The sequence below is a fragment of the Micropterus dolomieu genome, linkage group LG19 (assembly GCF_021292245.1).
Source record: "Micropterus dolomieu isolate WLL.071019.BEF.003 ecotype Adirondacks linkage group LG19, ASM2129224v1, whole genome shotgun sequence".
NCBI classification, from domain to species: domain Eukaryota; kingdom Metazoa; phylum Chordata; class Actinopteri; order Centrarchiformes; family Centrarchidae; genus Micropterus; species Micropterus dolomieu.
This window is the reverse complement of record NC_060168.1, coordinates 20,079,284-20,091,633: the sequence shown is the minus strand read 5'-3', so window position 1 is coordinate 20,091,633 and position 12,350 is coordinate 20,079,284. Positions and strand designations below refer to the sequence as shown.

At 41.2% G+C, this 12,350-nt stretch overlaps 1 protein-coding gene across 1 annotated transcript in view; it reads left to right on the top strand.

The window, feature by feature from the left end:
* The window catches only part of dlg3 (discs, large homolog 3 (Drosophila)), an 88,218-nt gene that overhangs the window by 48,073 nt on the left and 27,795 nt on the right, over nucleotides 1-12,350 (top strand). The window contains exons 5-11 of the mRNA XM_046029822.1: nucleotides 2,314-2,367; nucleotides 2,872-2,922; nucleotides 4,170-4,294; nucleotides 4,761-4,930; nucleotides 5,218-5,354; nucleotides 6,918-7,062; nucleotides 9,272-9,416. Coding sequence (XP_045885778.1) covers nucleotides 2,314-2,367; nucleotides 2,872-2,922; nucleotides 4,170-4,294; nucleotides 4,761-4,930; nucleotides 5,218-5,354; nucleotides 6,918-7,062; nucleotides 9,272-9,416 — 827 coding nt within the window. The remainder of the gene's footprint in view (nucleotides 1-2,313; nucleotides 2,368-2,871; nucleotides 2,923-4,169; nucleotides 4,295-4,760; nucleotides 4,931-5,217; nucleotides 5,355-6,917; nucleotides 7,063-9,271; nucleotides 9,417-12,350) is intronic.

Here is a 12,350-nt window from a genome sequence, read left to right as displayed (position 1 = left end):
AAAGGATGTTGTCTATAGTGCTCACTATACAATATATCTGGTGATATATATTGTGATGTAGAATGTTTTCTGCAAATTCAGTTGAGAATTTTACATCTGTAAGTAAACTAACCAGATGCGAAAGAGCACAGGGGGATGTCGACAAACTCATTTTCACTACTGGAGCTTTTGAAACACTTCCAAAAATAATATGAATGTAATGAAAGTACAATCATTTTCTCTTCATTTTATTAAGCTAGAACACTCAAATAATGAAAGAAAATTACATCACCAAACTGTAAAACAGGCAGCTTTAAAGCCCTGAATTAAAATTATTTTTTATTGAGATATTACCATAACCAAATCCCAGATAAAATTGAGTCTTATATTACAATATCATATTATATTGATTTATTGTCCAGCTTTACACCTGTGTTCATCTAATTGTACTAGTGCTACAAACCGTCAATCTTTCACAGATATCACTGCTGGCACTTTCACAATATACAAATGGCAAATGGCACAGTAGCACAGTTTTCATACACAACAGCAAGTAATCTTTAATATGTGATGATTCAGGAGGCAGATCAGAATTAGTAGGAATCAGCTGCTTGGACACAGGCAGCATCTGCATGTATTACAACGGAGGTGAGAGTGTGAGATCGTGTGAGGTGGGGGAGGGTAGGGGTAAGATAGGCAGCTAGTGATTTTCTCTTCAGTGTTAGACCTCAGGAAGTGTAAGGTCCCCAAGCAGCGCCGTCAGCATCCCCTCACCCACACAGCTCAATCACAGCCAGTGTGTTGAACTAGAGGATGACCATCAAGCTGCTCCTAAACCAGCCAGCATCTCCTCCTTCATAATTCTGCTTTCCACTCTGTCAGCTTTCCTCTGAGGTCTCAGCTCATTCTGTAGCTTTTTCGGACACCCTGCAGACCTGAAATGGAAAGATAAACACCAGGTGGCACAATAGAGCTGAGCTGGAAAGTTAATTGAACTGTTGAACTTAATATGTAGCACTTGTATTTGGGTTCAACTGAGTTTTAAAAGCTGATACTGATAACATGCGTGAATATACCCCGGAAAGTAATCTGCATTTTACAGTTGACCTTTTCATGATTCCAAAGGAAACAAAAACATCAGAAGCATCAAAAATAACATTTAGACCATCTACGGTCAAGAAAACACTCAGCTGAATCCATAATAATTATGTTTTTTAGTTGACAATTAAATGGCAAAAGAAATATCAGAATACATCAGCCTAGAAATTTTGAATTCTTAGCAACAGTCATTGTGTGATTATTTTTATAATGAATCCATATTTTTTTAAATTGTTTAGACAACAAAAAGTCAAACTGTGAAAAAAATGCCCAACATAATTTCTCAGAACCCAGTGTGATGGATTCAAATGTCTGGTGATAAATTTCTGTTGACTGACTAACTTACAATTAATAGACTTATTGTTTTAGCCAGCATAAAACATTAATTCCAGATTAAACAGATGTTTAACACATATCTATAGCAGTGCCTAATGATAATTTTTAATTTTTATTAGTCTCTTAACTGCTTAGCTTATAAAATATGAGAAAATAGTGAATAAATGGCCAGCAAAATTTTGCAGAGCCCAAGGTGATGTCTTTAAATTGTTTGTTTTGTTCAACCAACGGTCCAAACAGCAAAGGTATTCAATTTACAATCATATTAATCAGAAAAAACGCTTTCTATTTAAGAGAAAGGGATCAGTAAATGTTAGACATTTTTGATAGATAAACTTCAAATCAATTGATTTTCAAAATTGTTGTGGAATAATTATCTGTCATTTAATCAGCTCATCATATCAGAATTACACATAATAATCATAACTCCATAAATTGTAGGACACAATAAGATCATTTTGTCTAGTATTTTTACATGTAGCCAGTCCTGTTAACTGAATGCCTTCCGAACCATAAAATTGTGTATTTTGTATGTGATACTACATGGTGTTATTTCTGTGTGTGAAACAAGAGTGGAAAGGAGGGGTTGATGTGGGATAAACGTATTGTCCCAACGGCTGGAACACAAGCCGGTTTATTTTATGTGGTGACCACAGGACGTCTAGCTGTGGCGGTTAATAAGCAGCAGTCTCTCTGCCCCAGTCCTCATTCTCAGTCCTCACACCTTTCCATGCGCCCCCCTCCCCATGCACACACAGTCTCAGCCCTAAGGAGATTCACCGAATGTTCCCATGGCATCCGTTCACTTTGCTCCCAAGTGAGAGTGTGTGTACCGCATTACGTCTGTGCGCTGCCAGCCTCACACTCTGAGATAATGTGTATCTCTCTTCATATTCACAGGCCAACCCTCCCCCCATCATCGTCAACGCAGATTCACTAGATGCAGGCCCTTATGTAAGTATCAGTTTTCTCTCTCTGTACAGTATATGTCTCATTCACACTCTCTCTGTGTCGGTGCACGCGCATGTTTCTGTGTTTGTGTGTGGATGAAAAGGCCACCTCCTGGTAGCAACATGCTGTTTGCCATGTGGACTGACATCCATTATCTTATTGACCCTGCCTGTTTGTGGGGAACGTGCATTCTGCAGTTGCACATTTACTGTCGCTGTGCATATGCATTTGTGAAAAAGAAAGACACTTTTGATTGCAACAAATCAGAAATTCATGGTGGTATTTTTAGTGAGTATAACAATCTGGTGAATGTATCTCCTGTATATTTTGTCAATAATCCTATTCTCAACGGTTTTGTCTGTACATACAGTAATAGGTACTAGTTATTATATGGTAAAGGATTTTGCTAAAACTACTGGATGCTTTTCTTTTTTTTCTCTGTTCTTACAAAATGTCATAATTCAAGCTTGGTGATATTACTAATCATTATGCTTTTTATTTTGACAGGTAAATGGCAGTGATGGGATGTATAAATACGAAGAGATCATTTTAGAGCGGGTGAGCTTTACCCATTGCTTGTTACATTTCCCACCCCCAATTTACACATCCCTGTTTAATGTATTCTCTGCATGATGAATGGATTCTCCCCACTAGGTGGTAGTAAGAAGCTCAATCGTCATTCATTGATCTTAAACATGAAAACCAAAGAAAATCTCAATCTCTGTGAATTTATGAGAATCATAAATGATATTATGTGTTAGTGAAGTTATAGCTGTTACATAACTGCAGTAAGAAGGTCTTATGTGTGATATCTCATGTGAGTATGAGCACAGAATAACGCCAGTGAGGCGTAGCTTTTTACATAATCCTGATGCACATGTCATCAGCAGACGGCAGAAATGTAAAGTGCTCTCCTGTTCAATTGTTCAGCAGGCACCACTGCACTTGTCAGCAGTGGTTCAGCTTGTAGTGGCAGAGCTATATGTTTCTGCACTCATTATTCCACCCACATATAGATGGACCTCCGGACCCCCATTAGATGCACAGTCTCTGTCTGCCCCTTCCCCTCTAAGTGGCATTTCTCCATGCAGAAAGCTTGAATAAGCTATGCAAAGTCACACTTTAAAAGCTCTGTGGGTGTGTAACATTTGGTGGTAAGGCCCAGTGTACTCTCGGCTCCAGAGCAGCACACTGGGAGGCCTCAGCCTCCCTCTGTCCTAATTTGTTGCGACTGTTGCTCATTAATTATAGAAAATAATAAAGTGAGGTCTTTTCTCAGCTGTCTTGTTTGCTGCCTGTCTCTGTGGCCACGGCTGTCAGATTCAGCAGTGCGCCTGGACCCACTGGATCCAAATTGGTCCGCTGTCATTTCAGGGCCAGGAAAGATAGGAGGTAGTTGTGTCTCCTGCAGAGAGTGAGAAGCTCTGTAACATGCAATAGAAATGACGCTTCTCAACTCGTCTTTAATTTAGATCATAAATCCACTTTTCGCTGGACGCAGAGAGGCATTTCTAACACTGTTGCCTCTCTGTGGGTTGATGGTATATGTAAGACATTTTGAATGAAGTGCCCTCTTCTAATGTAATACATGCCATTATCATTTGTCACATGTGAGGACACACACACACACACACGCATCCACAAAAAGGACATTGGAAATCCCCAGACATTTGAATCGATCACGTGTTCCTCTGAGATACCAATACACTTAAGTACTTGAGCCCACATTGGGTCCATCACTTACATCTGTGTGTGTATGTGTTTATTGTACCGTACTGAAAATGCCAATCATAACCTGTGTGCAGGGGAACTCTGGTTTGGGCTTTAGCATTGCTGGAGGAATAGATAATCCCCATATTCCTGATGATCCGGGGATCTTCATCACCAAGATTATTCCTGGAGGAGCAGCTGCTATGGATGGAAGGCTGGGGTAAGTTCCCCCCCTTACCATGTTCCCCTCCCGCCTCTGCCTCCTCCTCATGTCCTTCTTTCCTTGTGCTCTTTTCAAGCTCCTCTGCACCCTCTGTGCTCTCTCTACTCTAACCTCCCTACTGTCTTCTTTAACGCTCACCACCACCACCGTGTGTCCTGCCAGGCGGTGCTGTGTGGGAGGCAGAATTTCTACAGCCCTCTGCCCTCAGGCTCTGTGTGTTTCCTCAAAGTTATGATTCACTGGAAAATCAAAGCCTGAAACATGCAAAAATTATGATATGGAGTTCTTTTTATGTGCTTTGGAGGTTTCTGATCACATTGGCCCTGCTAGTGTCACTCCCTAACTTTGTGCCCTGAATTAACTCCATTGTTGTTATCTGTTGACTGACGAATTGGGGTGTGTGTGTGTGTGTGTGTGTGTGTGTGTGTGTGTGTGATATATATTAAAACGTTTCCCTCTGCAGGGTGAATGACTGTGTGCTGCGTGTGAACGATGTGGATGTGTCGGAGGTGGTCCACAGCCGGGCAGTGGAGGCCCTGAAGGAGGCCGGACCAGTCGTGCGGCTGCTTGTCCGACGGAGGCAGGCCCCACCTGAGACAATTCTGGAGGTCAACCTGCTGAAAGGGCCCAAAGGTCAGGGACCCGTCCCACTTATCACACACTAAGATATATATATATATATATATATATATATATATATATACGTTTATTGTCATTCAAGCTTCTTGAAGATGAATGCAATAATGCTGATTGACCACTACACACTTTTTAGCGTAAAAGACCACAGCTTCAAGGCAATATTTACTAAGAAGTGAACAATTCAGCATAGAAGATGCAGCCCCAGACACAGAATATATTGAAAATGTGTAGAATCAGATGTGTACAAATTGACTGTCTGACTGTGTGTATTATTCAACCAGGGCTTGGATTCAGTATCGCTGGAGGGATCGGCAACCAACATATCCCAGGAGACAACAGCATCTATATTACCAAGATCATAGAAGGAGGAGCTGCCCAAAAAGACGGACGGCTGCAGACTGGAGACCGCCTGCTAGCTGTATGAGGCTCCCTCTGACTCATTCACACATTGAGTGTTCAAATCAAAATGAATTCATTTTAGGTGTTAATGCGAGTCAAACAAAAATCAGCTATAGTCTTTGGTACTGCTTACACCCACCGCTTCAGCTGAGCAGGTATGTGCTCCATGTAGATGACTAACTGTTTATGGACATGTTAAGTACACTACATTATTTGGCTGGTTGCCCCAACCTGTCATTTTAAGCTAGGCGAGACAGACATCGTTTATGACTTTGCAGATGATAGATACTCTTCCATTTGTGCTGTTACGTGTGGCAATAAAAAGGCCCATCAGCTATGAGTAAGAAATTTTGCTATATATCAAAAAAGAAATCACTAATTGCTACAGTGTCTGCCTATAATAATGCATTTACTGATCATTTTACATAGTTGAAAATACAATAGTAGTCAAAGGTATTTGAAAACTGCATATTGTAGGACATTTCTTTAAATCCTTGTGACTTGTTTGGGACTTTTTATTGCATTAGAAATTACTTACATCCGGTTAGGCAAACCTCTTGAGTTAGGCAGCTGTAGCCAGAATACTACATGTTTTTAACATGCTGTATATAGGCTTGACCTTTCCAGTGCACCTGCTTTTAATAAAGCACACGTTAAAATGTAAATAATTAAAAAACATACCCACTCATTAGAGGCCCATGAAACAGAAAAGTGAATGTGAAAAGTGAAATTCTATTTTGAATAATCTGTTCTTTTTATTAATTTTTTGTTTTGTTTTTTTATTGTATTTCCTCTAATGTGTCATTTCTGCAACTGAAATTGACAGATACTTTTTGCCAGCTGCTATGAGTAAATAAAAATAAATAAGTAAAAAACACACACACTAATTAAAAACCCTATTAGGAACTTGACAGTTTGACAATACAAACTGTATCATTTTGGCAAAATGTCAGTTCACAACAGAGACACGATAAGCTGTTACTCCTCTGACGAATGAGAAACTCACAGACATTTTTGTTGTGTCTTACATTATCAAAAGGCATCTAGATACCGGAAAGACCACAGAAAGAAGTCTGCCAGTCCTGCTGTATGGTGAAAACATGCAGACAGAAGCATTTGTGACACAATTTTACAGTATGGTATCAACTATACTGTCCTCCAGGTGTCTAATTAGAGTGATCAAGATCGAAACAGATTGCAATAATATAAGATGTCAACCAATTCTCCGTTTACATACTGCATATTGCTTGAGATTAAACCAAAACTGCTAAAAATATTGAAAAATGTTCAAAAACTTTTGACTGACAGTATATTTCCAAGGAAAACAGAAACTGTATCTTTAGAGCTTCTACCTACTGCTTTTGACCTCTGTTAACACTGCGCAGCACACCAACTTTTCACTCTGCTGCTGAAATGCACTGAAATCTCATAATACCTTCAAGCTATGATTCATTATTGTGTTGGCTGGTGTGATGGCTGGTGTGATGCCTGATGTTGTCACAGTGCAGAAAAGACACGAGGCATTCAGGTGTTGATACAAGGATTTTTCCTCCTCTCTTTTCTTGACAATCGTCACATTCAGGTGAACAACATCGTGCTACAGGACGTGCGTCATGAGGAGGCAGTGGCTGCGCTGAAGAACACCTCTGATATGGTTTACCTCAAGGTGGCCAAGCCAGGACCTGTGCATCTCAATGACATGTACGCCCCTCCAGACTACTCCAGCAGTACGTATCTACCTCTTGTTGTTCCAGTCGTCCTGCTCATAGTGCAAACACTGTTCACACACTAATGGAAACTACAGTTTATATTCACTAATCCATAAGCTGGCTCCAAAACTAGAACAGGTTTATTTATATAAAATGTATGAGACTAAAATGACATAAAGTAAAGGGTGATTTATTAGTAAAGGTCCATGTTGGAGCATTTTGCACTGGGAATGATCGTCTTATCTTTATCAGAGATGTTTCAGTGGGCCTGCATGAATTTTAGTGTTGGATCATTGTTCTCTCCCCAAAACTGCTATGCCCAGACACCCACATACTGAATGTAGTGAAGGCTTGCACACACACATTCCTACCCACAGCAACAACAAGCGCAGTTCTCTGCCTCCCACTGAGTGTGGATGGTTTCTCACATCCCACCTGCTCATGAGAGCCCACGATCTTGAGCTGCAGCATCTGAAATTTCCACAGAATAGTGATTTAGTATTAGAGGGGGCTATTGAGGGCTTTTTGTATGTTCTAAATGTTTGTAGTTGTTAGGGTTTACGCGAGCCCTTAATGTTAGATGATCTGGACGAGACGTTTGTTTTATGATGCTCAGCTGTCTCTATCAAGAATGTTAATTCATGGGAAAGTGTTTTTTATGCTTGTGATCTGTCTTTTGTGTAAAAGTCCTAGAACTTTTTTTCCTCTTAGGTGGTAAGAGGATTGACAGACAATTTCAGGTGTTACTGAAACATCTCTGTTATTCATCTGTGCTAGTTGACAATTGTGTAAAGATTAGCACAGTCAAGAGTTGTTCTTCTGTTTATAAAAAGCCAATTTCCTAAATGTCATTTTGAGTTTTTAAATGGAAATTCTGGTTTCATACAACATGGGCCTTATTTTTGTTCTTTTGGCCACAATTCCTATTGCTAATAATAGCATTGTTCTCACCAAGTTAATTGCTAAGATCTTGGAACATGAAGACATTGCTAAAAAGAAGTTAGAGATGAGGTAATAAATACAAGCAGTCATACGATGAGACAAGTTTTAAAGAAACCCAAAGATTCTGTAAACTTATTTGAAAGAGAAAATAAAGGCAAATTTATTACCCAAACTGTCAAACATCTACAGCTTACAGGCTGACTTTTCTGGTTCAGCATTGACCTGCTATACTTGCCATAGTTGTGTGTATACAGTTTTCCTGTTCACAGGGACTGTTACTGACATTTTGGGAGCAGAAATTTGAGTTTTTTCGTCTGACCGCTTGTGTTTTTTGCCCAGTCTGACTTTAGTGCTGTCGCTGCCATCCCACATCCCAGCAATTATTTTGGTAACAACAGTGTTACCATAACAGATAGTAATAATGGCAAAACACTGAAAATAAGACCTAAGTTGTTAGAAACTGGAATTTCCTTTAATAGAATAAATGAGGTAGTCATGATACTGTAATATGACTAGAGCCATGCTAACAGCTCTATGAGGCTGTATTTGCACAGCAGTGCTTTGAGCTAAATGTTCACAATGACGATGCTAACATGTTGATGCTAAGCAGGTATAATGTTTGCAATGTTCACCATTTTTTAAAAATGTGTTTAACCTTTATTTAACCAGGAAGAAGCCCATTGAGATATAATCTCTTTTTCAAGGGAGAACTGGCCAAGAAAGGCAGCAAAACAGCATTTAAAACTTACATTGACACACATATGACATTAAAACATTGTATATAGACACCTATATACACTTAAAGTATCGAGCCTATAGGACACATCTACACTCCTTCTTAAGGACCTGCAACCAGGGACTTGAACTCCATAAGTGGTACCAGCACCTTTAACTGTAGAATGTTATTATGGTAACATTTGCTAATTAGCACTAAACATAAAGTACAGTGGGAATGTTATTTGTTTTGCAGGTATTCGGTCATAAACCAAAGTATTGGACAAATTGGAATTCTGATCTGCTTGGTGGTATTATGGGATTACCAAAAGCAGTAGGATTCATCCTCTGGTGACCATAATTGTCTCTACTTGTTGAGATATTTCAGTCTGGATCAAAGAAGTGGGAGGACCGTCGTCCCTATAGACGCATTCAGCTAGCTAAAAAAGTCAGCCCCGTGGATCAGATTTTTTGTTAAGGTAGTGGAGTTGCCAGTCTAATGCTGTGTTCCTGCCGTGCCTGTGTTGTAATCATTCTTTCTTTCCCCCTACTGGCCTGGCCCTCCCTCCAGCCTTCCCCACCATGGTGGACAACCACGTCAGCCACAACTACATGGGGGCAATGGAGCCCAAGCCTGTGTACCCGCCGCCCCAGGTCACCCCGTCCAGGTACTCGCCAGTTCCCCGCCACATGCTGGGGGAGGAAGACTTCACAAGGTAGGTTACAGATCACTTCCTCCATGAATGATTCTCCTCCCATACATTGCACTCATACAGGCTCTATGAGTGTAGATTAGAGTAATCATAGCGCATACAGTAGATTGCTTGTGGATATCAGCTAAAGGCGTTTGCTGTTGTAGTAGTAAGTGAAGAAACATTGCTGTGGACCAAATTGTATAAGATTAAATTACTCAGTCTTTGTATCAGTTGTCCTAAGTTTTGCAGGGTTTGTCTTTGTTCCTTGCAGCCTCCATTTTGTTGCTGTTTTAAGATGTCGTCATTGTACGGTTTACTTTAACGATAAATGTGCGTATTGAATTTAAACTAAAATGTTCAGCTCATCGGGGCCCTGGTGGTGCACGCTGTATTACAGCTTGACAGTATGTGGTGGCTGTGTGCTGACCAAATACTTTGCAGAGAGGTCGCTTGTCAATTCTTGTACTTGTTATGACTGTGTTTTAACCTTTGACCTCCTATCCAAGTACTGGATCAGAAGTAGCGTTCATAGAGGCTTGATTGGAGTGTCCCACGAGGCCTTGAGTCATCTTAACCCACAGCTCTAGGGGGGGAGGCTGTATTCCCCCTGTGTGTGTGTGTGTGTGTGTGTGTGTGTGTGTGACTGCATGCTGGCGTTTATGCGTGTCTGTGTGTTGTGTAGTGAAAGTGTTACTGGATGAGTGTTCGTTATGTGGCCCTGTAATGTCCTTGTACAAGCTGTCTACATGACTTGTATGTGCATTTGTCGCATCCTTGTTGGTATGTGTGCTGTATTTGTGTCCTACACTTGTCCCGTTCACTGTGATTCCTGTACCCCACAGCAGGGCTGAACCTATTTACAGTGTCATCCACAAACCTGGGGACAGCAAGGTGCCCCAGGCCCTCTACAGAGGCTTCTGTCCTTCCCCTGCTCCCTTGTGCCAAGGTCCACTCCCCTTCTCTGGCAGGTACTAATCTAGTCCATCACGCCTTGCTTAGCTAACCCTCCTCTGTATAGCTCAGCATCTGGATCTGGCATCAGACAGGAGTAGGGTTAGAGAGGGATGGAAGCCACCTGCCTCACCAGTATGAGGTATGCTGCGCCACATTTGTGCACAAATTACACAAGCAGAAGAAATAGACTGAGATGGCAATGGACAGAAAAAAAGGAGGTGAAAGAGAGAGGGGGTGACGGGCTGATACACGTGTTGATAGATTATCTTATTTTCAAGTGTAGCTTTTCTACTGTAGCTTTCTATCTCTATGTTTGCATGTAAATGTTTCTCCACCTCATGTCCTACTTTACTGCTTTGTATGCTCATGTATGTTGCTGCTTTTTATGTTTGTACGACATACTCATACAACTCATATGCAATTTCTACTTATTCTTTCATAATTTCACATGGATTGTGCTGAAAAATAAAATACTATAACAGCACACTGACTGTAGAGCTGAGAAGAAATTAGCGTATTAATTCTTGCCCTTTGTGTATGTGTTTTGTTTATTTGCTCTGATTTTCATATTTTAAAAAGATATTCCCAGCAGTCATTATTGGTCCATCAAATTTCTACTAATATGGTCACATTTATGAATTTAAACAATAGGGCCCTGTTTACTGCAGTTTAAAATGGAGTCGTACCTGCTCTTCACAAACACATCTCCACAGGAGTGCAGCTGAAAGGGCTTCACGCTCCCACAAGCTGCTCAATTCCATCTGTCAGGAGGCATCGATAAAACTAAGCCTGTGTCTTGGGCCAAGCTACTTTCACTGGTGGTTATTGCTAAAGACAATAATACACATGATATTTATGGCAACATGTTTTTTTTCACTGTTTGGCATTACCAAATGTGCAAAAGGCCTCCTGTTTGTTGATTTTGTTTCACTTATTTATTTCACTTTGTTATTTCATTATATCCACTTGTCCATCATGTATCACCTCGTGGATGATTGCCCTAATGTTTGTTGTGTTTTTGTTGAACGTAGCTTATATTGTGTACCATATATGTCATGCTCTGCCAACATATGTTTTCCTGTGTGTGTGTGAGTGAGAGTGAGAGAGAGAGAGAGAGAGAAAGAGAGAAGGACAGATTCTGGTCTTGGCGTTTGGCTGTAACTAAAGGCAGGTTTAGACAGAAAGGAGAGTACAGGAGAACGGCCACCCAACGCAAACGCTCTGCTTTGCACCGTTGGAATGTTTTGCCTGCTGCTCTGTGTATGTAAATATAAACACGGAACCTTGCTGTTACCATAAATGTAATGAGAAGTAAGAGCCTGATCCGGTACGGGCCGGCAGACCAGTAGCAACAGACAGTCCTGCAGCTGTCATGATTCATCTGCACACTGGTAAAATCAGGCCATGCACCCAGGTCTTACCCCTCGTCACCCAAGCTGCCAGCACCAATCACACACACATACTGTACCCTGAGACATTTGCTCATAATGTGCTGACACATACGAGCGCACACGCAGATATGCAGGTTTTAATAGCAATGCGCAAATATGACACAGACACATACCTGTCGGTATACATCCTGCACACCAGACAACTTGCAAATCAATGGTGCAAATGAGAATGGCTTACATACTGTGACTGTGTATGCACCTGTTTGCCCCTAGTGTGTTTGGGTGTCATGTCCGCTGTATAATCAGAAAAGGAGTGGCATTATCTCTAAGGACATCATGGCAGACTTGATTCCCAATCACAGCAGATGAGCATCCAGCTGCAGACTGACAGGCAGATAGCGGACACCTCCATCCCATCCAGCCCCGGCAGCTTCCCCATTGGCTCCAACCGCGAGGGCTTATTTTAGATGGATGCTGTAGTAAGCACAGGCTTTCCGCAGAAGTGGAGCAGGCTGGTTGTGAGGAGTGAGTCAGAGCTTGTATCGGTCCTTTGCCCATCTGCACATCCCCCTCAATGGTGTCATCGCAGACACATCCCCCAAACAACCCC